Raw genomic sequence first — 23,194 nt, 5'->3', positions numbered from 1 at the left:
GTTCTCAGTGTTCAAAGTTTGGTTTGAAGAATATTTAATTATGATCACGAATTCACTTGGATCCAGATTCGGATCATTATGAATTCATGAGTTAGTTTCGGGTGTTGATCCGGATAGCATGAATCTCGATTTTTTGGATCCGTCCCACTTTTAATATCAACATCTTTTTTACTAGGCGGTGAGATGGCTTAGTGGTGTCGTTGAATGGAACAAGATTCCAGCTTTTTATACGCTTTTGGGCTTGAATTCAATGTTTTTGAAGCTTCACGTTGAGCGCTATGTAAATTGAAAATTTGTTATCAATGTAAATTTATTTTTTACTAGCCTGGTGATGACTTTTGTACTATCTAGATTAGACTATTGCGATTCGTTGCAGTGTGGTGCTGGTGTAGGGGTAGTAAATAAAGTTCATCGAATCCAGAATGCAGCCGCCAGATTGGTCATTGGTCTAAGTAGAGTTATCACATTACAAAGTGATTAGAAAGTCTTCACTGGCTACCGATCTGGGAACGGATAGGATTTAAGATGGCCGTGGTGGCTCATAGTTGCGTACATGGTGGTGGCCCAGAATATCTGAAGGAGGTTTTTTGCAAAAAAACTAAAGTTGATGTGCGACATGCATTGCGTTCGGTTTCGTAAAAAATGACGGTAGTGTAGGGATCAAACATTCATTTATTAACTATCTTATGTATTAATTATTTTTAAAGATTATTGCAATTTTCAATGTTACATAATTTATGTTAATTTTTATGTCTTTGCTTCTCTCTCGATTTCTCCCTTTTTTCCTGATAGCTTGTAAACGAAACGAAAAATTTGTCGTTAAAAGTGCAAAGAGGAACAGATTACGACGCTCTAAAAGCAGATTTATTATCAACGTTCAAACAAACAAAACCAGAGCAAAATTTAAACCAGCAACAAAAACGGCAACTGCATTTTCAGCAACAACGCCATCATCAACATCTCATGAAACAAGATAAATATCAACCAAATTATCAGCGACAAAGGCAACATCATTACGAGAAACAAGTTAAACGCCAGCGATATCAGTACCAACAACCACATTTTCAAAGAAGAGTGGAAAAATTAAATTCAACTCAAAAAACAAACATTTTTCCATTTGAATGGCTCCGCCTCTTGCGAGGGAATATTGTGAAAATGAAATATTTCCAGCAATAGCAGTAACAGGAACCAACTTATTATTATCAAGTCGATTTTTATTCCCAGATTCAAATGAAGATATAACATCTAGTCAAATCAAAAAGCTAGCAAAAGAAATGTTTAAACTTAATGACTACCCAACAACTAACAATCAACATCACTCTACCCCAAAAGCTTACGTACCAAATGACCTTTCAGACAGTAGTCACGTATGGTTAAGAGTAGATCAAGTACGTCGTCCACTGGAAGCACCATATACAGGCCCTTTCAAAGTGATTGAACGTAACGATAAATATTTAAAATTGAATTGTTACCAGGAAATTTTCAAAATGTGTCAATTGATCTATTAAAGCCAGCTTGTTTATCATTACCTCTAACAGCCAAAACCAGAATAAACAACAAAAATAGTTCGACAACAAACAACAAACTTTCTACAACAAATTCAACAAAACCAGCAACATCAGACACAAAATCTACTGAAACACCAGAAACAGCAACAACAACTTCAGACGCAACAACAACACAAGAAACAAGACCGACGTCAACCAAATCGGAACCAACAACCCAACACTCCAGAAAAGGGAGGCGAATAACATTCAACAAACGAAATGAATATTTTTATTTTTAAACGGCTCCGCCTTTTGTGGGGGAGTATTGTAGGGATCAAACATTCATTTATTAACTATCTTATGTATTAATTATTTTTAAAGATTATTGCAATTTTCAATGTTACCTAATCTATGTTAATTTTTATGTCTGCTTCTCTCTCGATTTCTCCCTTTTTTCCTGATAGCTTGTAAACGAAACGGTTCGAGATTCACGTGGGAATAAAGATAATATTTTATTACGTCTGAATTGTGTTTGTTTTATTTATTTTAACTCAAAACAAGGTGTCTTGTTAGTAGCATAAGTTCGTACTAACAGTAGTTTCTAGGACCAGGACAAAACTGCGTGACGGATGTATGCAGGTTGCTCTGCCCAAGGTATGGAATGATCTTCCAACAAGATTGAAGGAAATTGTTCCAGAAAAAGATTTCAGAAAAGAGTTAAAAAGCTATTTGTTCAACAAAGCATTTAGTCACAGTTATATCCTCTGAAGAATGTCAGTAGAGTGCATAACATAATAATAATAATAATTTTCATTTTTTTTTCAATTCAGTCATTCATAAGCATTCATCCTTTATTTTTGCACTGATCCAACAAGACCAGCTACTTTCATATTACACCGCATATATCCACCGACAACAACGTACCACCAAACACCAACCGCAGGAACCAGCCTGGCCTCATCTCCGGGCCACCCACATCGCATTTTCCACTGCGAATACAGACCTGATTCAGACAACCACTTCGTCAGTGTTGGTGTCAGACACATTTCTTTCTGGGATCAGGTCGGTGGAGCTCTCGTACAGAAGAGAGGAGTGGCGAAGTCACTAGGCAACAGGGTTTATAGGAAAGTCACTTTCCTGTCGCTTGCATTTGGAATGGTAAGTTGCATGTTTGATGATTTATTTTGTTTTTTAAAGGAGCAAAGTGTTATTTAAATATTTTGTCTTAAATTTCACTTTCCGATTAAATCAACGCTTGGCCCTTTTGTCCCATAAATTGGAAAAATGATGATGATCGTCATCACTGTCATCACCCTTTTTATCGTTTTTGTGATTTGCAGAACAACACAACATATTCCGGAAGCGTAACTGGTGACGTGTACGTATGGAGAGATGTTGAGTTAGTGAGGGTGGTGCAAATGATCGGAAGGGGGCCCATCTTCAGCATGTTCACCTCACTTTTTGATGGACTCATTGTTACTGGATGCAAGGAGAGAAATGAGTTAGTAGCTGTATCCACCATGCATGATATGTTTGGGTGATTTTATTTTTCATTTCATATGTAAAATGTCAGATCAAAAGATCACGCAGCTGTCAAGTTGTGGGACCAGGAAATGAGCAAATGCAAGTCATACAGTATTCCAAGTCTTTGGGACAACAACAACAATGGTGTTCTCTGTGTCAAGTCTCTGTCCAGGGTCAAGGTCATTTGGTTTTGAGTTTTCGTTGTTGTTTATCAATTGACATGTACAAATGAGGCTGATGCTGGCGATGTTGATGAAGCTGGTTGCGATTGCACAGTACTATCAAGGTGGAATGATGATATTGATAATGACAATTATTCAACAACTACAATGATGATATGATGCGAATGAATTTCTTCCCACATCTTCTGGGCATTCACCACAAAATGACAATCAAATTTAATGACCGTCAACGTCATTTGAGAATTTTCCAGTCAGCTCCGACAGCAGAGCGACTTGTTATAGTACTGATTGCAGATATAATTTAAATGTTGCCTACGCAAATCTCTTCGTTATCATGATACTTTTTTTGTTCCTACAACGTCTGTTAAACCATATGAAGGGGATGCACATGTTCTGTAGTAGTAAAAAAGTTTAATTCAGATCAAATAAAGCAAGGAACAATTTGTTAACAGTTTTGCACTCGTCAGAGCTGCACAATAAAAAACAAATGTTCACAGACTGAGCTGTAACAACACTTGAAACCAGGGCAAGATTCTAGTTGGCACCAAGGATAGCAACATCTTTGAGGTGAACGAAAAAACTGCAGAAGTAACATTGGTGGCAAGTTACCATGGTGATGGCGAACTGTGGGGTCTAACTAACCACCGCAACAACAAAACCTTTGCAACGACAGGCGATGACGGCATGTTGAAAATATGGGATATCCACAAGTCGGTCAGTATTAGGTGCATGGTTATTTGGTGAAATGCATTGTTATTTTTTTGGATCAAGGTTCTTTGGTTTCTTGAATTTTGCTGGGCAGGCATGTTTCCTAACACTAATGTGATTATTAATGTTTTGCTTAAAACTTGTGAATGTTTATTACGATATAAGAACTGACTTTGAAAAACTTTGCAGCTTGCTTTAAAAAGTGTTTCGATAGGACCATGCAGAACTATCCACTTCAGTTCAACAGGTTCCTAATATTACTCATGATTAAATCAAGTTCATTTGTTGTTGATGATGGCGTTTGGTGATGGTGATGATAATGATGATAGCAATGGCGTTAAAATAATTAAGACGATCTTAACCAATATATCGGTGACGCAGTAAAATTGGCGAAGGAAACGATGTCTGGAGTGGTCGTTTGATTGGTTGCTTGATGTCTGGAGTGGTCTTTTGATTGGTTGGTCTGGAGTGGTCGTTTGAGTGAATTTGTTGAATGCGATGCAGGTAATTATTCCAATCATCCACCAAAGCTGACAATTGTCACTAACCACTGAAGACTATAATTAAAAACTCAGGTTCACTTTTAGCGGCGGGCTTGAAAAATGGAACCATAAAAATTTTTGAAACCTCCAAGTACGATGTGGTGTTCGAGAAAAGGTTCCGAGGATCCGTCATCAACGTCATCAGGTTGGTTCATGTGCTTCTTCATCTGCTTTGCTTCAACCCGATTTAGTTTGATGCAAGCATGGAGCTAAAAAAATATTTTATTGGTTTAGATAACTTATTGACGCTATCAACTGTTTATGATTTTTTATGATGTTTATTATTGTCTGTCAACTATTTTTTTGCCAGAAGTTTAAGACAGATTTTAAAACTGTTACAAAATATTTGGCAACTATTCTAACAGTTACTATGGCGAATTAAAAAAAATGATTTGATTTCGCTGAAGATTCAGTCCGAACGATGGATACGTGGTGACATTGAGTGAGGACTCCTTCATGGACATGTATGAAGTGAACGCAGGTGTCGACAGCATCGCCAGTTTGACCCGTTCGTCGAGGGACACCAACAACTCACAACCTGACCTCCTCCTGAAACGACTGAGCACCTTCAATTTCGACCGGTCAACTGGCATATCTCTAGACTTCTCTGATGACTGTCAGTTTATTAAAGTATGTGATTTTTCTTTCCCATATTTTGTAATTTAAATGTTTGTTGGCTATTTAATCACATTCACTTCAATTTATCTTACTGAATAATAATAATTAAAATTTGAAGTAAATTTTCACTAATCTCATAAAAATAACAAACAGCATCTTGCAATTTGCACTCACGGCTTACCGAATTGTCAATGATTCAATAAAGCTTTTGTTGATTGGATAGGTTCAAAAATCCGGTGATACCAGTGCAATTCACTTGCGTATTTCAATGCTCTTTCCTCCAATAAAATCTTCCTGATGTACTCATCTGAAGTTTATCTCTATAAAAATGAAAGGAGGTTTAGTAACATGACATGAAATATTTGCCGGAAACCGTCGCTTCATACCGGTATTGATCCAACATCGATACTGAATAACCATCACCACCAACTCTGAATAACCACCGCCATCACCATGGATGTGGAACAACTGGAATATTTACGAATAAAAAATAATGCTTGTAAACTATTAACACATTCAGTCAGTTGTGTAGGTTAACCATTCAAATGAATGATGAAATTTTGAACCTTAGGTTGGGACGGACGCCTACACCAACCGATATTTTCAAGTGCCAACATTAACTGAAGTCCTGGATGCTAGTCTCGTCGCAAAAATCTTCTTCACAAACATCACTAGGTAGCTTCTTTGTCTTTTCAGTTCATTATTATCACCAATTTTGTAGAAAGGTTTGGCGTGCGTTAGAATATTTTCATCAAGTTCATTTGGATTTTGTAAATTATTATTTACATTTTTCAGCAGGTGTTATATTGCAGAATGCATTTATTGACTACTTTCTCATCTGATAATGAACTTTAAAAAAACGTCAAAAATTGAGTGATACTGTTTGTTTTAAGTGATGAACAAAGTTTTGGTATTCATCATTGAAACAGCGTCAGTGGTTCTGAAATGGTGGGTGCGTGGCCAAGGAATGCATCATCGAGGCACCACGTCAACTGCTGCCACGTCTCTTCATCCCACAAGAATGTTGTCACTGGAGACGACTACGGCCTCGTCAAGTTGCTCAAATTTCCCGCCAACCCCAAAAATGTTCGTTTTTTTATTCGTGCTGCGATTTTCCTGCAAGCTTCAAGACGCATTCTTTTGCAAGCTGAAAATTATTTGATTGATTGAATTGTTCAAACTGGATTGGAGGTTTGACTGCGTTTGAAATTTTAGTCAATTATCTGGAGCTACAAAATTTATTGTTTGAATGAATTAATTGGCTGAATGGGTAGAATGAATGAATGAATAAATGAATGAATGAATGAATGAATGATTTAAACCCAGGTGCCATTTCAATATTACGTCGGACACTCAGCTCACGTTACGAACATTTTGTTCACTGGTGATCAAAGTCACGTTATGTCCATTGGAGGGGATGATTCATCGTTAGTGGCCGAGATGATGATGACGATGATGAGGATGATGATGATGAGGATGACGATGAGAAGGAGAAGTGGTAGGAAGATGATGGTTATAATTATAATCTCAAAAGTTTTATAAAGCGCCTACTGTTAAATAAAAGAGATTTTCGTAGTCGCTAATAGGAAAAAGAATTAAGTTTTACATTTATTTATGACTTTTTATGGTGATTTCAAATTAGAGAACAACAAATTGGTTTAACTTGTCATTGTTTCGTAATATGCATAATATAATGATGATGTTTTGGTAAAATAAATTGGTATATTCAACTTTAAATTCACCTTTCAAAATATTTTCAGCATCCTCGTTTGGCAGTGCCTCAGTTGACGTGTTACCACCCAGCATTAACATCCAACACCAACAAGTGCTAGATGCCAGAGCACCGATACACACCACAAGGATATACATTACACACATACATACGCAAACACACCGCAAACATACACACCGTAAAATGCACACTACAAAGATATCCACCACAAACACACCACACACGCACCACACACACACACCACACATACACACCACTCTTACACACCGTTGGTTTCTTTATCATGTTTATTGACTTTAATAATCACTGTTAATATATTTTTTAATTTACATTTTTTGATGTTTTTTAATGTTTCTTCTTAATTAGTTTTTTCTGATTAATCGTGATTTATTTGGTAATAATTTGGTTAGTTCAGATCGAGTGTTTAATTTTTCCATATATTTGTTGTTTAATTGTGGTTTAAATTTTGTTCTTATAAAATGTTTTTGGTTGAAATATATTTGAGAGACATTCCATTACAGATTCATATTTTTACAAGCGTAAAACTTTTTTCGTTCTCTCATGCGTGAATTGCACGCAGTAAATATAAAATTGAAACCTCAAATATAGGCAAGTTTTTAAATTGTGAATTTTTGAAATAATAGAAATACAAATCGAAGTTCTGTTTATCAGGCTGAGAGCTTGAGCTGCATGGTAAAATAACTGTTCCCAAAAATTAATGTTAAACGGATGTGAGCCTTCTAAATAATGCTGTGTGTCACATCCAGGCTCTAGAGAGTCCACTACGTATATATTGCAGTGTGTATTTGGGGAATGGTGGCAAGGTGTATGTTTGAAGCGTTTGGTCCTGGTTTTGCAGCGGCTGGGTTCGAATGCAGAGATCACCGCTTATCCCAGCTTGAATACGCGTATTCTCATGAGTTATGTGTTGTTGATATCTCTGAGAATTAAGCATAAAAAAGTTGAAACCTTTAATATAAATTAATGAATGTTCAAAATTGCAACGTTTAGTTTGTGCATGGAAGTTACCATCAGATAAAAAAAGCTAAAGCATAAAAAAATTTATATTTAATAAGAACGTTTCTGTTGTTGGTTGCAGCATTTTTGTTGACAACACCAAACTTTTCCAACAGTTTGCAGTGTGTTATAATTTTTAGGACTCTGAATAGACTGTGGCCACCAGATGGGTTGCTGGTATTGACATATGGGAAGGTATATCGTACTGCCGTTGATAATTTCATTACTTGCCGGTAGAAAAACGAATTATTTACAAGATTGCAGTGTTGGCCTATAAATGTACAAATGATATGGTTCCGGGTTATTTTAATAATGTATGTAAGCTGGTGGGAGGAACATCATAGAGATCCAGTCTCAGATCAGCCGCAAACCAAATGACGCTGATGCCTGCTAGGACTAAATTTGGTCAATGGTGGATGGATGGAGCTCTGTGGCACCAGCTCCTACAGTATTTGTTTCATGCTTATGCATCTTCTAAGAAATAATGAGAAGAGAATATTGCTATGAATACTATTGCTACTACCACTACTACTAATAATAACAATATTATTATTATGATAGGCGGAGCTCTCTGCAAAAAATCAGGTCACTGCAAGCAAATTGATTGGTAAGCCCACCATTGGACGCCAACTATTGAGTAGCACTGAGCTCGGAAGGTTCGATGAGTTACTTGAAATAGTGATTTATATTACGTTTTAGATGTCGAATGTTGACAAAGGCATTAAACACCAAAAAATGGTGGTTTGTTTAATAAGCGATATGTAATTTGAAAATATATAAGCTAATTTTATTTTTTAATATTACTAATTTTGATATTTTTTGACAATTATTTCAGAAAAATTTAAAAAAAAATTTGTCGTTGGAACTAACTATTTAATTCTGAATTAATTTTACAATCTGTAACAAAGACAAAGTGATATAAGAATTAGTTGTGTACAGAACTCGTTTAAATAATTCAAAATCTTTTTTTGTAACTGGTCTGAATGATCTGATCTGAATCTTTTATTATTATTTTTCATGCAACATTTTTGAAGAAATCCGTTTTTGTTCCAGTTTGCTTTGCAGTATTTTTAAATGTTTGCTGTTGTTGTTGATGTTGCCATAATTATTTGAAGTCGGAGTAGCGCTCATTGCCTGATCTACATCCACTGCAGAATGTATATTTTTGTGTTTCAGAATCAGAAGAAAAATTTTCTTAAAAATCATTTTACCCGTTTTTATAGTTTTCCAATAACAGAACATTATAGGGAATACCAACAGACTGATTCCTGTTATTATATAAAATGCTAACAATAATCTCTTTTTCGAATGCTTTTTTTTAGTTGGGAAAGTTTTTGCAATTGTTGCTGTTGAGCTTTCATTTGGTTTCTGTGAATTAGTAAGTAACGGTCTTTCCGATGTCAAATTGCGTACTAAATCATCAGCTTGAACAATATTTGAAATCATATAATATCAACAATATCAAATAATAGATTAAAAGCCAGTCAATCAAACCAACCGCTTGTGTTGCTCGTTGGTTCCGCACCAAACAACACAGTCGTTGCCAACACGAAGGAAGTGAAGAAGCACAAACTAATTGAATTTCTCATTTACATGTTGATTCTTGTCATTACCCTGCAACGTCAATAATTTCAATTTATTAACAACAAACTTTTTAATTACACAATGTAGATAATCTAGAAATTGATTTGTTAATTCAAATCTGTTTATCCCTGTTATTATTATTCGTTGTTTTTTGTTTTGTTTTGGTTGCACTGTGTAACCAAAGATAATTTCATGGTCGTCAAGGATCTTATTTACCGTAATAATACACTCCAATGTACTTCTACAACATTTTACAGCAGAATGGTATCACGGCAAAAAAGACGCCGCAAAAAAAAGCGCGGAAAGAGCACTGCAATAAGTACGCAAAACAAAATGGGGGCAAAAGTGATTCTGTCGAAAATAGAAATAAAATAATGACATTTTATTTTCTTTGTTAAAATATGAAATCTTGAAAAACTTGAAAAACATAATTTTTTTAAGTTAAAAATTTTTGTATAAAAACCTAAGTTTTTAACAGCCCTGTTTAAAAACCACATTATTTTTATTTTTGATTGCATTTTATTTTTATAATTCATTATGTGCATATAGAAACAAGTTTATTGTTTTAAAACTTCATTAGATGAATTGATTTGAATAAAATTTGATTGCATTGGATGGGTAAACTGTAATTTTTGCAGTGATTATTTGGTATGCATATTAGGGTTTAATGCAAATATATTGAGCATTTGGCCACATACACAACGTATCAATTCGAACACCGAAGATGGTAGGAGAAACACTGAAAAAACCTATTTTGTTCTATCATGTTTAAATGTTCTATCATGCTAAAAATTAGTAAAAATTTTGGTTTTGACAATGATTTACGATTTACCGTTAGAAAAATTAAATTACATACACTCGCTTAATTTTTTACATCAGGGGTCCCATTCTAACTCTTTGAACCCGAGCTCCCATTACCATAGTCAAGCAACGCCACGCTCATATCTAAATGATTGTTATTTCAAAAATGTTAAGACTCTGAAATGCGCCTCTAAACATTGACGTGAATGAATAATGCAACCATATGTACCAGTACCAACTCTGGACTTTTAAAATTAACGTTTTTATGCCGATAAAAAACTTAGTACACGTCCGGAATTTTTTGTTACTTCTGAATTAATGAACTTGATATTACTTGATGTTAAATTGAATTCATGAACTTTTATCTATTTTATTTTATTTTTCACGTTTTAAACATTTAGTGATGCTTCATTTTTTATTTGGACAAGGAGCCATTTGTCCAAATATTTTTTCTTAAAAATAATATTACATTTAAAATAATTATGCGCTAAACATTTTATACAAAATTTACTTTTAAGTTTTAATTTAAAACTAAAAGTAAATTTAGCCCATTACTGAATTTGCACAAATTTGTATGCATGCCTATCTTTTCTATTGTTTTCTGTTGTATTTTGTGGTAGATCTGTCCGGCTGTTGCTTGTCAATGTGGCCACTTGTTGTTCTTTAAAGTAAATCAATGCTCCGACAACTGAAAATTAAAACATTGGTCAAGGTTTTATTTTTTATTAGTTGTTATATTTTATCTTTTATTAATTAATTGTTTTTATATTTAATTTAAATTAAATTTAATTAATTTTTAATTCAAATTATGCTTATAAATCAATTATTTATATTAGGGATTATTTATATATTGATGTCCTTTTAGTTTGCTATTACATTGATTAACTGTTAAGAAGTGTTAACATTACCCTGCATGTCAGTTACATTTTGAATTAGAATCTGTCATTCATTATATTATGTGTAGCTAGTCTCAACAGATAAAATAATTTTGTTTATATTTTCATAGAAATAATTGTTATAGCTTTATCATTGTAAACTAGACTGGTATCTCGGTGCTTTATTTTCATCAATTTTGTGATTTAGGTCAAAATTAGTTTTTTATAAACTGCAATGACTCATTGCAGTTTATAAAACTCATTGCAGCAATGAGTATATCTATATTTTATTAAAAAACTCTTTATAACTAGAAATAATGCATTTTTAAAACTAAGTGAGACTAGCAAAAGTTTCATTCTTTTTTTACTTACATAACCAAGTCATTTAAGTAGGGGTTTTGTTGTTTTATTTACTTACATTCAATTTTTATGAATTCTAAAGTATTTCTTATCATTAATTGATTAACCTTTAATTTGAGATTTAGATATAAGGTGTGGTGATTTTTCTTCATTAATGCTTTATTAAATTATTAGGTCCTGTGTGCACTTAATTAACTGTAACAAATTAGTCTTGAAAGGTTTTGTTGTCTAATGGTTTTATTTTAATTTGAATATAATGATGGTAAATTGCTTTTTTACAACCCTCATCAGTTGGCAAATGCAAAATGTGAAAACAAAGAAGTACAACATTATTTAACTCCAGAAATATTGAACTGCTTCAAATTCACTCCAATACTTAAGAATACTAAGTAAATGAACAAGTTCTTTTCTCATGTAATATTAAAAAGTACTAATTTGTGTAAAGTTCATTCCACCATTCATTTTGTTGATTGCAGGTTGGCACATGGTCAGTTGTCATTCACACCTCCACGAGACAGAAATTTATGTGTCAAGATTCTACCTGTTGGTTTTGCATGCTGGATGTCAAGTGATGTTTTGTGATGGATGTAAATGTTCCAGTGTAGCGAAAATTATTAGAGATAACTGGATTAATAATTATTGTATTTCAACTGATGGTCATGCATATTAAATTATCTCATTTATCTCTAATAGAACACAAAATTGTTTCTGGAGATGATTTTTTTAATTTTACAAAGTGTTTAAAAATTATTTCATGTGAATCAGTGAATAATGTTACAAAATTATTTAATTATTGGGCTTAGAGTTTAACAACTAAGAATTCTAAATAAGATCTGAAAGTGTGCTTTAAACTTTCAGGTCTTAAAAGAGAGCTCACATGTTGACATTCCTTCTGATCAGCTGATTCAAGTAAGAACCATCCTTCTTCCACTTTGATAAAAATTTGCTCACCATCACCATTGAATGGAATCATTAAAATTTGTTTCCCTCACATCATGAGTGAGACCTCATGCATATGACAACTGCACAACTTGCAGGCAGTGCTGCACGACATCTGCAACAAGAAAGATTGTTATGGGAGGTGTGAGCTCGATGAGATTCCAGCCATGGATAACAAGGGTGCAACAAATGGCAGAATTGAAAACGTTGTAGTTGAGTTCAGGTCGATTGAATTTTGTTTATAAATAATTCAAAATGTCTGTGCATTGTTTTTGTGTCTTGATGTAAGTACCTTATTCTATTGTATTGTACAATGTTGTGTTGTTTTATACAGTACCACACTGCCTCATACGATGTAAATTATTCCAAGAAATAGTCATAAACATGACGTGAACAAACAGCTCTCCAAACATTGCAAAACCCTTCCACGCTGGCCACCTGAGGTCGACTGTGATTGGTCGGTTTGTGAGCAACATCAGCAGGTGGTTCCATCAACGCGTCACCTCCATCAACTTCCTCGGGGACTGGGGCACTCAGTTCGGTCAGACGAGATGCTCTTAATTAAAATATCTATGTTGGGATGATGTATCTTTAAATATCTATGTTGGGATGATGTATCTTTAAATATCTAGGTTTGGATGATGTATCTTTAAATATCTAGGTTTGGATGATGTATCATTGTTAGCAATGTTACGATGTTGTATTGTTAAATAGCTCTGTTGGGATATTTGTATCCTTCAATATCTTATTGAGACAATTAATAAAACATCATCCGATGAAAGTTTCACAAATATTAAGTGACATTTTCACTGATATTTTTCACTTTTCTTTTTATGAAAAGATAAAAATAGCATTTGTTTATCCCTGAAGCATCAAATAAATTGTGCTTACGTATTCAGCGCATGCTCATTATGTTTATTAGGATTGTCGAAGGTACGGTTCCATTGATTGAAATCAAATTGCACATCAATTTGATTTGAATGTTTAGCCACTTTTTAGCACGGTAACTTTTTTTAATTAAATTTCGTCAACTTTTTTAAAGCAAAAAACGGTTAGTTGAGTGGCCTGTGTGTGCCTACCTAATGAGCGAATTTTCTCTGAATCTGGTCCAACCATAAATGAACGTCGAAACCAGCTCAAGCCCAAACATTCGAAACAGCTAATCTTTCTGCACTCGCACCTCAATACTCAATACCTCAATACTCAATACTTTACTTTGTTTCAAAGCTCATTTTAACTTGTAATTAACATTTTAATTGTAAAAAATTTTATGTAAGATGCAAATTACTGAGTTGATTTTTATTTGAAAAAATTGGACATCGAATTTTTTTACCTGAAATTAATTGAAATCGATGAATGATGGATGGATGAATGGTGAATGGATGATGAATGAATGAATGATGGATGGAAGGGTGATGTATGGATGATGAATGGATGCAGGGTACATAGCTGAAGGCTTCAAGAGGTTTGGCTGCAAGGAGAACCTCAACGAAGAACCATTGCATCATCTTCTTAATGTTTGTTCGTTTGTTTGTTTGTTTATTCGTTTGTTTGTTTGCTTCTTCGTTTGTGTATTAGCCCATTTTATATTTGCGGAAGATTTTAACGCTTTCTTGAATCTGATTGTTATTGTTATCGTTGATGTTTTCGATGTTGTTGAAATTGTTTATATTGTGACGTTGTTGATGTTGTTGGCTTTTGATATGGCATGAATATCGCTGATGATTATCTTCACTCGATGATATTTATGTCATCAGAGTATTGACGATCGTGAATGTCCTTGAGTGGGCACTTTGGGTTAGTTACTTGTTGAAATTCATTGACGAACCAGGTGTACGTGAGGATACACCAGCAATCACAAACTGATCCGTCCATCCACCAAGATGCCATGAATTTCTTCAAAAGACTTGAAGAGGGTAGGAATTATTTTCATTCCGTCATTAAATGAAGCATGCATCCATCAATCAATCAATCAATCACATTTTCATTAGTTTGTTTAATGATGATGACATCAGGTGATGCAGAAGCGAGAAAGTTCTGGCGGATGTGTCGGGATGTCAGTTTTTCAGAGTACCAATCCATGTACAAGGTTCCTGTCATCATTATCATCATCATTGTCCCTGCCATCATCATCATCATCATTGTCCCTGCCGCCATCATCATCATCATCATCATCTTCCCTGCCATCATCATCATCATTCCTGCTATCATCACCATCATCGTCTCTGCCATCATCGTCCCCGCTATCATCATCATCATTCTTGCTATCATCATCATCATCGTCGTCCCTGCCATCATCACATTTCTCCATCTATTTTTTCATCAGCATTTAATTTTCCAGCGCACCATGCGTCCTTAAAAAAAACGTCGTTCTGTATTGTTATTGTCGTTATTATCATTATCATCACTGTCATCATCATCATCATTGTCATCACCATCATCATCATCATCGTTATTATCATCATCAATACCGACCTGGATATACGAGTGAAATGTTTATGATCATCACAGAAACTGGACGTTAATTTTGACGTGACACATTGCGAGTCCATGTACTCGAAGGAATGTGGCAGCATCATTGAGGAGCTGAAGAGTAAAAACTTCCTTCTATTCAGGTCTGACTCGTTGCGTGGCTGATGTTGGCTTTTAATTTAGCCACTTTTGAAATTATTAAAATAATAACCGTCGTAATTGATTTGGGCCAAACAGGACTTCTCCGTTCTGTTTCTCTGTCTCGTGTTTGAAAATCATAGTGCCATCTTATTTAAAAATTATTTCATTTCCTAACACTCAACTAACCATTTTTTAATGTGGTTTTCCGATGTATAAACCAATGTAGAAAATTAAAATATTGTGATGGATGAATGGATGGATTGGTTGGTTGAATGATTGGTTGATTGTACTGATTTAATTTTTATTTTAATAAATGGCTGGTGTGTTGGTTGGTTGGTGTGTTAATTGTTTGGTTGACTGGCTTGGTTGATTGATTGATTGATTGATTGTTTGATTGATTGGTTGATTGATTGATTGATTTATTGATTTATTGATTGATTGATTGATTGATTGATTGATTGATTGATTGATTGATTGATTGATTGATTGATTGATTGATTGATTGATTGATTGATTGATTGATTGATTGATGCAAAATATTGAAACAACACACAGAGATGGCGTGGGTTATGTGGATCTTTCAACGGCTGGTGACCACCGGCAGCAGAACATGCATGCACCGCTCCTCAAAAGTGATGGTTCCTCTCTCTACCTCACCAGGTCGCTCATCTCTCATTTCATTCCTCCCAGCTAATAAGTTGTTGTTTTATTTTCCTCTGCATGATGCTGTTTATTTGCATAATTATGACCCCCGATGCACCTGTCTAACGTGACTCGCTACGTTTCGCAGGGACCTGGCCTCAGCACAGCATCGACGCAAGGAGTTCCAGGCCCACAAGCTCTATTATGTGGTCAGTGGCTCTGTTTTATCCGTGTTTATTCGTTAAATTTGCTCTTGTTATTTTTTCAAATGAATGCCGTTAATATGTCTGTTATGTGTGAAATTGTATGGCTGCCTTTTTGCTGTAAAACTATGATGCCTAGTCGTTAGCCGGCAAACCATCTTTTCTTCTATTATAAGCTTAATTAATGTTTGACCATTTGTTTTTATTTTCTTGTCATCGCCCTTCCTGTCAGCAACTTAGTCTTATGAACAGATTTCTCCTCAACCTATGAATCTTACTTTTGCTAATTTTTGTGATCTTCCTCAGCACATCCAAAAACCAGTTTGAAAGTTTCGCTGGTACTTAGTTGATAGATGGATGTATGTTGATTGTGTTTCTCTTATATTCAATATTCATCATTTGATGTCCTGTAAAGAACTTCTTTGTGCTGTTCATTTCTTTTCAACAACTCATTAACTCATTATTACTTGATGTAAGATATTCACATGTTGTTTTTGTTGTTGGCAGGTAAGAAATGTACTCGTGTTGTTTACAGTATGTAGGTTGTTGTTGACCCGTCCACTTGGTGATGTCCCTCCAGGTTGAGAACGGTCAGCAGCAGCACTTCAAGTTGCTGAGCAGATGCCTGGAGAAGTGTTTCGATGTGCGGTTGAACGAGGACATGCACGTGAAGTTCGGCAGGGTGGAAGGCATGAGCACCAGGAAGGGAAGTGCTGTGTTTCTCAGTGACCTCATTCGACATGCCAGATCAACGGTTAAGGAGAGAATGCAGGCTAGATCAAGTTGGATGCAATTCTAGTTTCGTTCATTTTTTATTATTACATTCTCGCATAATTTTCACTTTGCACTTTATTGATGTCTCTATTTAACTATCTGTCAATTTATCCCTGCATAGTTTGTTTTCGCTCTTTTGATCTTTCATTAATGCCTCACCGGTGAGATGGAAACTATTTACTCCTCTGTTATCATTGAGTTCGCCCCAGTTCATTTCGTAACATCATCAGTCCTCCATAGATTCCCATACGTCTCTTAGCGGGTCTTTCAATTTTTTTCGTCTTTCAATTCCTATCGATTATTATATGAATGCAGCCACAAAAGTGACTGTTGAAGAAGATGTGGACGCTGTGGCTGATGCGCTTGCAGTTTGTGGAGTGGTGGTGTTCGATCTGAAGCAGTCGCGCATGAACAATTACAAGTTTGATTGGGACGAGGCTCTGAACTTCAACGGAGACACGGGCATCTTCCTTCAGTACACACATGCCAGACTGAACAGGTCCGTCACCAACTTGAGTTCAAAAATGCTGACATTCAGTCGTACACATCAATTTTCGCATCTTCATACCATGCCTCCACCACAGTTTTGTAATGTTATTAAAAACAGTCAATACCCTGTAAATCAGTGGTCTTTAACGAGGGCGAAAACGCCTCCAGGGGGCGATTTTTAAAAAATGGGGGGAACTTGGAACAAAAGTGGCGGTAGGGGGGCGATGCGTTTATAGGTGGTGGCAAGAGGGCGCTAAAGTGAATAATGAAATGAGAGGATTTTTAACTGAAAAAGCATAAATCAAATTTTGTCAATGTTTTTATTGGCGAAGTGAAAATAATTCAACAAATAATTACCCAGCTACTGTTGATATTATTATACATTATTTTAATTATGTTATCTTCTAATTATGCTGTCTTTTTGTTGCAAGTATAGTGTCTTTTCTTTTGGCTACGCGCGTTAAACGGCTACAACTTGGATGCACAGGCAACATCTTGTAGCCAAACATTAGGGGGGGGGGGAGCTTATACAGCCAAAAAAAAATAAAATTTGTAATTTTCAATAAATCATCTTACTTCTCAGAACTTTTTCTCCTCATCTAAAAATAAAAAAAAGTTTGAGTCTCTTAGTGCTATATTTAGAGGAAGCTCATCAAAAATAACAAAAAATAGCAAATTATTTAAAAATTGAAAAGATGTAAATTATTTCTAGAATACATCTATGTAACAGCATTTTAACATTGAATTTCAAACATTGTCTTCAATCAAACAGTAGCCTGCTCTTGAATATACAACTGTTCAAAGCAGAAATTTAGTGCTTTTCTACACTGCTGACAAATGACGTGCTTGGCCGCAGTTTCAACAATGTGTGTTTTTTGCTGTCCAGATATACCTGCCTGTGCTGCTCAACTGTCTGCAATAAAAACCGAAGCTGAGACTCACTTTTTCTTTTTGCTTTCTTTGTAAGTCGTTCATTCGCTGTTGTCTAGCAAGCAATTGTTTATGTCTAGCTACTGTTCTCTTCTCCTTTGCAGCTAACTTTGTGTCTGTAACAGCCATTGATCTCCCCTTCTTCCCTTTTCTCGCTGAGCCAGCAGAAATTTTCTGTTTTCGACAACTGAGATCATGCTAAGAGCGTTGGCATGAGTACTATTAAAAAGTTCATCATCTAATCTGAAAACAAACTAGCCTCTTTTAACTGTTGCGTCTGAGATTGCCGGCCTTTATTCTTCTTAATCAGACGCCACTCTTCAAATGCTTTTTTTAATTTGGTATGACAGTTTTGTACATCTTTTATTTTATATAGTCTCATGCAGTTTTATGTGATGATGAATAAAATAGCCAAGAGCCTTGCCATAAAAGCAACTTGCTGCCAGTTAATTCAGTCACAGTTCATCCCAGAAGATAAACTTCTGTTTGAGATCTAGTTGCTGCTGCCATATCTTTTACAACTTGACGTTAGTAATCTAATCAAAATTTTATTACAGTAAATAACAATGTCAATCAACTAAATGATCTGTCCAGCACGCAGCACCAATTAATATGAACAAAAGTGACGCTCCGCACACTGTCTCAACACATGGACAGGACTAGAAACTAATGATGATGTCAGCAGCAAGACAGGCATGCACATGAGAAAAGGCTACATGACCACGCTGATCATTTTTTATTTGTTTTGAAAGCACAAAAGAAAAGTAGATACATACTTGTAGTAGTGCCTAAACTAAAATTGACAGTTCGAAACCGAATATAAAATGTTACAATGATGTTAAACTTTACATACGGATATATATTCATCCACTTATGAATGCAGACATATATATACGTTTGCAATAAAAAATAAATAAACGAATGAATGAATAAAACAAACAGTTAACACAAACACGTCAATCCTTGAATTAATCGTTGAAATTAAGTATGTAGGCTATGTGCAAAAACACACATAAAAACAATTGAGGACACAACGAATCAAACGATCAGAAATAATGATAATAGTGTAAACAAACATTTAACGCCAATTGAATGCTCATATAATCAGCATACAATTAAACCTTCAATGTTAATAAAATTAACAAAGAATATATATACAAGCACATTAAAAGCAAACAAACATATATATATATATATATATATATATATATATATATATATATATATATATATATATATATATATATATATATACATATAGGTTTACACACGTAATAAAACTATAATGTATTACAATTTATCAAAGTATGAATAAACAATTTGTGATAATAATAGACCTAGAGAGATATTCATAATATAAAAATATCATAAACATAAATATATAAAATCACTCTTAACATAATTTAAGGGGGTTTGAACGTTAGGAAATAGATTTTTATTTTTCGTTTAAATCTCAGAAGGGATTTAATGCTCTTGATTTCCCAAGGCAAATTGTTCCATGTTTCTGGACCTATTACTTTAATACTATCATTAAACAGCTTAAGTTTATTCCTGACAATATGAAACATTTTGGTATGTCTAGTATGCTTTCGCTTTATAGAACTGCTTAGAGTATAAAATGCTTGGAAAAACCCAGGAACAATACTGTTCACATATTTAAACATAAATATTGACACAGAAACCTTGTAAATTTGATCTACAGTCAATTTTCTTGAAAGTTTAAAATATTCAGAAGTATGGTCTCTGGCTTTAAGATTAAATAATCAAATCAAATTTTATTCAATCAATCCAAATTAATAATAATTAGGTAATGAATAGGAGACCAAAGCTAAAAGAAAACAAAATTCTTGTGTCGCAGGCCACCGTTCACAAATTGTTCATTCTAACACAATTTTTAAGTAAATTTATAATTCATGACACAATTAACATAATGCACAATTTACATGATTCTAATTAAATAAAAATTGTACTTTTTTTCAATAAATATTTCTTTATTTTGTTTTTAAACAAAATAAACAAATAAGATTCGTATAAAGCCTTTATGAGATTTAAGCAAAGGATCAAGGATATATTTAGGAGCATTTCCCCAGATGAGTTTACAATAATGAAGGTAAGGATAAATAAAACTATAATACAAGTCTTCTAAAAAATTATAGTTAATTTTATTTTTAATTTTATATAGCAAACCAATAAATTTATTAATTTTAGTAAATATATTTTCAACATGTGTGCCGAAGGATAGGTTGTATATATGAGTAAGAGGGATTAAAATTTCATATTTAATTGATTTCAAGATAAAAAAAGTACTTAGATTGTCATCTGAAAGGGATTTTTTATTTTTGAGAGAGTTGATCATACGAAGGACTTTTAATGGGTTAGATGACTCCAGAAATAATGTAAGGACAGAATCATCCAATATCTCGAACTTTCTAGAGGAATTAGAAGAAAAGCTATTTTGTGCCAATTTAACTTGATTAATGAAATTATCGCTAAAGGCATTTACTATACTCGATTTGTCTGTGATAATATTACCATTAAGATTTACTTTGTTAATATCACCACTTTGTTTAACCTTATTTTTATTAAGAATACAATTAATAATATTCCATTTAAGTTTAGGATTATCATGAGCCCGAATAAACTGACTGTCGTAAAAAAGATCTTTGCGCAGATCTCTTGAGAGACGTTAAGCGGTTTCTTAATTTTTTATTTGTTTGCAAAATATTATTATTAGGAAAAGATTTAAGCGAAATATATAAGTTATGAATTCTTTTTGACAGGTTCAAAATATCTTTAGTAATCCATGATTTTTTAAAAGTCTCCGATTTAAATTAGCTAATGGGTGCATGATTATCCAAGACACTATTTAAAATTAACTAGAACACGCTACAGCAGAAATCAATATTTGAGGAGTTACATAAAGGGTACCAGTTAACTTTAAATAAAGATAATTTAATGTTATATATTGCGTAAGGGGAAAGATTTCTACGATATGAGAAATCTCTTTTCTTAGTAGAAGGAAATGGTTTTAAGTTGAATGAAAATATGGGAAAATGATCTGAAAAATCAACTTTTAAAATTCCTGGTTGATGGTCAGAGAAAATATTAGTAAATACCTTGTCAATCAGTGTTGAACTTTATTTAGAAACACGAGTAGGCTGATTAATTAATGGATATAAATTAAACGAATAAAAGATATTTTCAAAATTCACTTTATTTTGGCTAGTAGAAAACAAATTTAGGTTAAAATCACCTTGGACATAAGCAGAGCTAGATAAATTATTTTTACATAAAGAATTGAAAAACTCAAAGAATAAATTAATATTTGAGTTAGAGGCTCTATATATTAAAATTAAATTGTAATGATCAGTATCAATACTAAGAAGTTCACATATATTAGCTTGTGAAAATTCAAATTTTTTTGGAAATTGCAAGGTATTTATAATAAAAAAATACCAACTCCTTTTCCAGTTTTTTCACTACGGGGATAATCAACAAAATTATAATTATTTAGGTTCACTAGCTTTGACAAATCTTCATTCAACCAAGTCTCAGTAATAACAATCACACTAAAAGAACAGTTTAAGTTAATCAATAACAATTCAAGGTTATCCAGTTTATGAAACAAGCTTTTAGCATTTATATGTAGTATGGAGAAGCTATTTTTCAAAATATCATTATCATCATTCAAAACATGAAAAAATTTAAAAATTCAGAAACAGAAAAATATTTACTTGTATTAAACATATTCAACTGTCTACAAACATTATCAATTGATTGAAAATTGCTTTTATCCATTATTGTTGGTGGAGTTGTCTAGGAGTATCTTCTTTGAATCTAGAATTTTGGATTCACTATAAAAATTGATGTCAGTTTCAATAATAACTGGTTGTTTTGGCTGTGAACTGAATTTGTTGTCAGTTTTTTTGTTGTCTGGTTGTTTTGAATAAGAGCTGAATTTGTTGTCATTTTCTTTATTGTCTGGCTGTTTTGGCTGAAAATTGAATTTGTTGTCAGTTTCTTTGTTGTCTGGTTGTTTTGTGTGAGAAATAAAGATCCATTCACGAATAGTGGTGTCCTCTGACCATAGATTAGGGTCAATAATTAGTTTGCTGTCTGCAGAGTTGACATTAACACAGATCCTAAATCCTTTATTTAGACGGATCTTGGCCTCATGACATGTTAGTACTTTGACATTATTTTGACAAAGATATGCTACTATTTCTTCGCATGACACTGATGCATCCAAGTTGCTAACAAAATAAACTTTTTTTCTTAGTATGGCTCCGGCTGATTTGGGGCATGCACCTGTCTTGCTTGCACCTCTGTAGTTTGTAGGTTTCAGTTTTATTTTTTTAAACCCCCGATTGTTGCGCCAAAGTAAGAAGACGGAGTGGTTGTGTTTGCATTGCATTCATTTGTGGCTGAAGTCATGCAAAAGTCATGTCAGCAAGTGTGGGCTAATGCTTCCTAACAATATAAACATGTCGCATTTAACATTTAATAATAATTATGTGATTTAGTTATGTGACCAGTGTTCAGCCGGTTACAAAATACTGCATTGTAATGCAAACGCCTACTACGGGTTCTATATGCAAAAGCCTTAAAAGCTGAAATACATTCATAACTTGAGTTACCGATAAATAAAGCTGATATTTTGTCTGAATTTTTTTTTCATCTGGACAAACAAAATTAGGGAGTAAGAAGTTATTTCAAAACTTAAATAATAAGCTCCACCGTAATATATATATATATATATATATATATATATATATATATATATATATATATATATACAGAGGCGCCAACTTTATCAAATTATTGGGGGGGGCAAAATAATTTAAGAATACGTTTGCAAACTTTTCTATAATAATTTAGTTTGCGTACCATTCTTCAATAAATTTACAATTATACAAGGAACATTGTGTGAAATTATTAATTTAAAAATTTATCATCAAAACCGCAATTCGACAAAACGGCATAAAGATTGCAAAATTTTAAAATTTAATAAAGCTACAAGAAATCCGAAAATTTGGAATCCTATAAACGCATATTGTTTATAAATCCAAAAAGCAAAATGTTACTTCTTTCTATTAATTTTATTCACAATAGTATTTGTAAAAATTGAGTATTTTTCTAAGAATCATACTTAAACATATTTACATATAAAAAGT

At 33.6% G+C, this 23,194-nt stretch overlaps 3 protein-coding genes across 3 annotated transcripts; all 3 read left to right on the top strand.

The window, feature by feature from the left end:
* Positions 1-1,121: 1,121 nt before the first annotated feature.
* Positions 1,122-9,713, top strand: HELRODRAFT_181949 (hypothetical protein; the record flags this gene model as incomplete). Its single annotated transcript, XM_009031722.1, has 16 exons — positions 1,122-1,178; positions 1,614-1,698; positions 2,431-2,645; positions 2,828-2,988; positions 3,061-3,190; positions 3,719-3,907; positions 4,091-4,148; positions 4,477-4,588; positions 4,851-5,073; positions 5,633-5,736; positions 5,991-6,147; positions 6,388-6,488; positions 7,927-8,005; positions 8,372-8,466; positions 9,283-9,431; positions 9,652-9,713. 16 exons carry the CDS (start codon positions 1,122-1,124, stop codon positions 9,711-9,713), a joined length of 1,977 nt encoding a protein of 658 aa, XP_009029970.1.
* Positions 9,714-10,158: 445 nt separating this feature from the next.
* HELRODRAFT_181948 (hypothetical protein) lies at positions 10,159-12,930 on the top strand (the record flags this gene model as incomplete). Its single annotated transcript, XM_009031721.1, has 6 exons — positions 10,159-10,227; positions 11,722-11,819; positions 11,907-11,973; positions 12,289-12,339; positions 12,468-12,592; positions 12,771-12,930. The coding sequence occupies 6 exons, from the start codon at positions 10,159-10,161 to the stop codon at positions 12,928-12,930; spliced, it is 570 nt and encodes a 189-aa protein (XP_009029969.1).
* Positions 12,931-13,799: 869 nt separating this feature from the next.
* On the top strand, positions 13,800-17,905 carry HELRODRAFT_194480 (hypothetical protein; the record flags this gene model as incomplete). The annotated part of the gene is made up of 9 exons (XM_009031720.1): positions 13,800-13,886; positions 14,201-14,285; positions 14,385-14,458; positions 14,881-14,984; positions 15,538-15,642; positions 15,773-15,833; positions 16,408-16,609; positions 16,917-17,100; positions 17,863-17,905. The coding sequence occupies 9 exons, from the start codon at positions 13,800-13,802 to the stop codon at positions 17,903-17,905; spliced, it is 945 nt and encodes a 314-aa protein (XP_009029968.1).
* Between the last annotated feature and the right edge of the window lie 5,289 nt (positions 17,906-23,194).

This window comes from Helobdella robusta (assembly GCF_000326865.2).
Source record: "Helobdella robusta unplaced genomic scaffold HELROscaffold_78, whole genome shotgun sequence".
In the NCBI taxonomy this organism is placed as follows: Eukaryota; Metazoa; Annelida; class Clitellata; order Rhynchobdellida; family Glossiphoniidae; genus Helobdella; species Helobdella robusta.
Note: the sequence above shows the minus strand (reverse complement) of the source record. Positions and strands in the feature narration are given on the sequence as shown.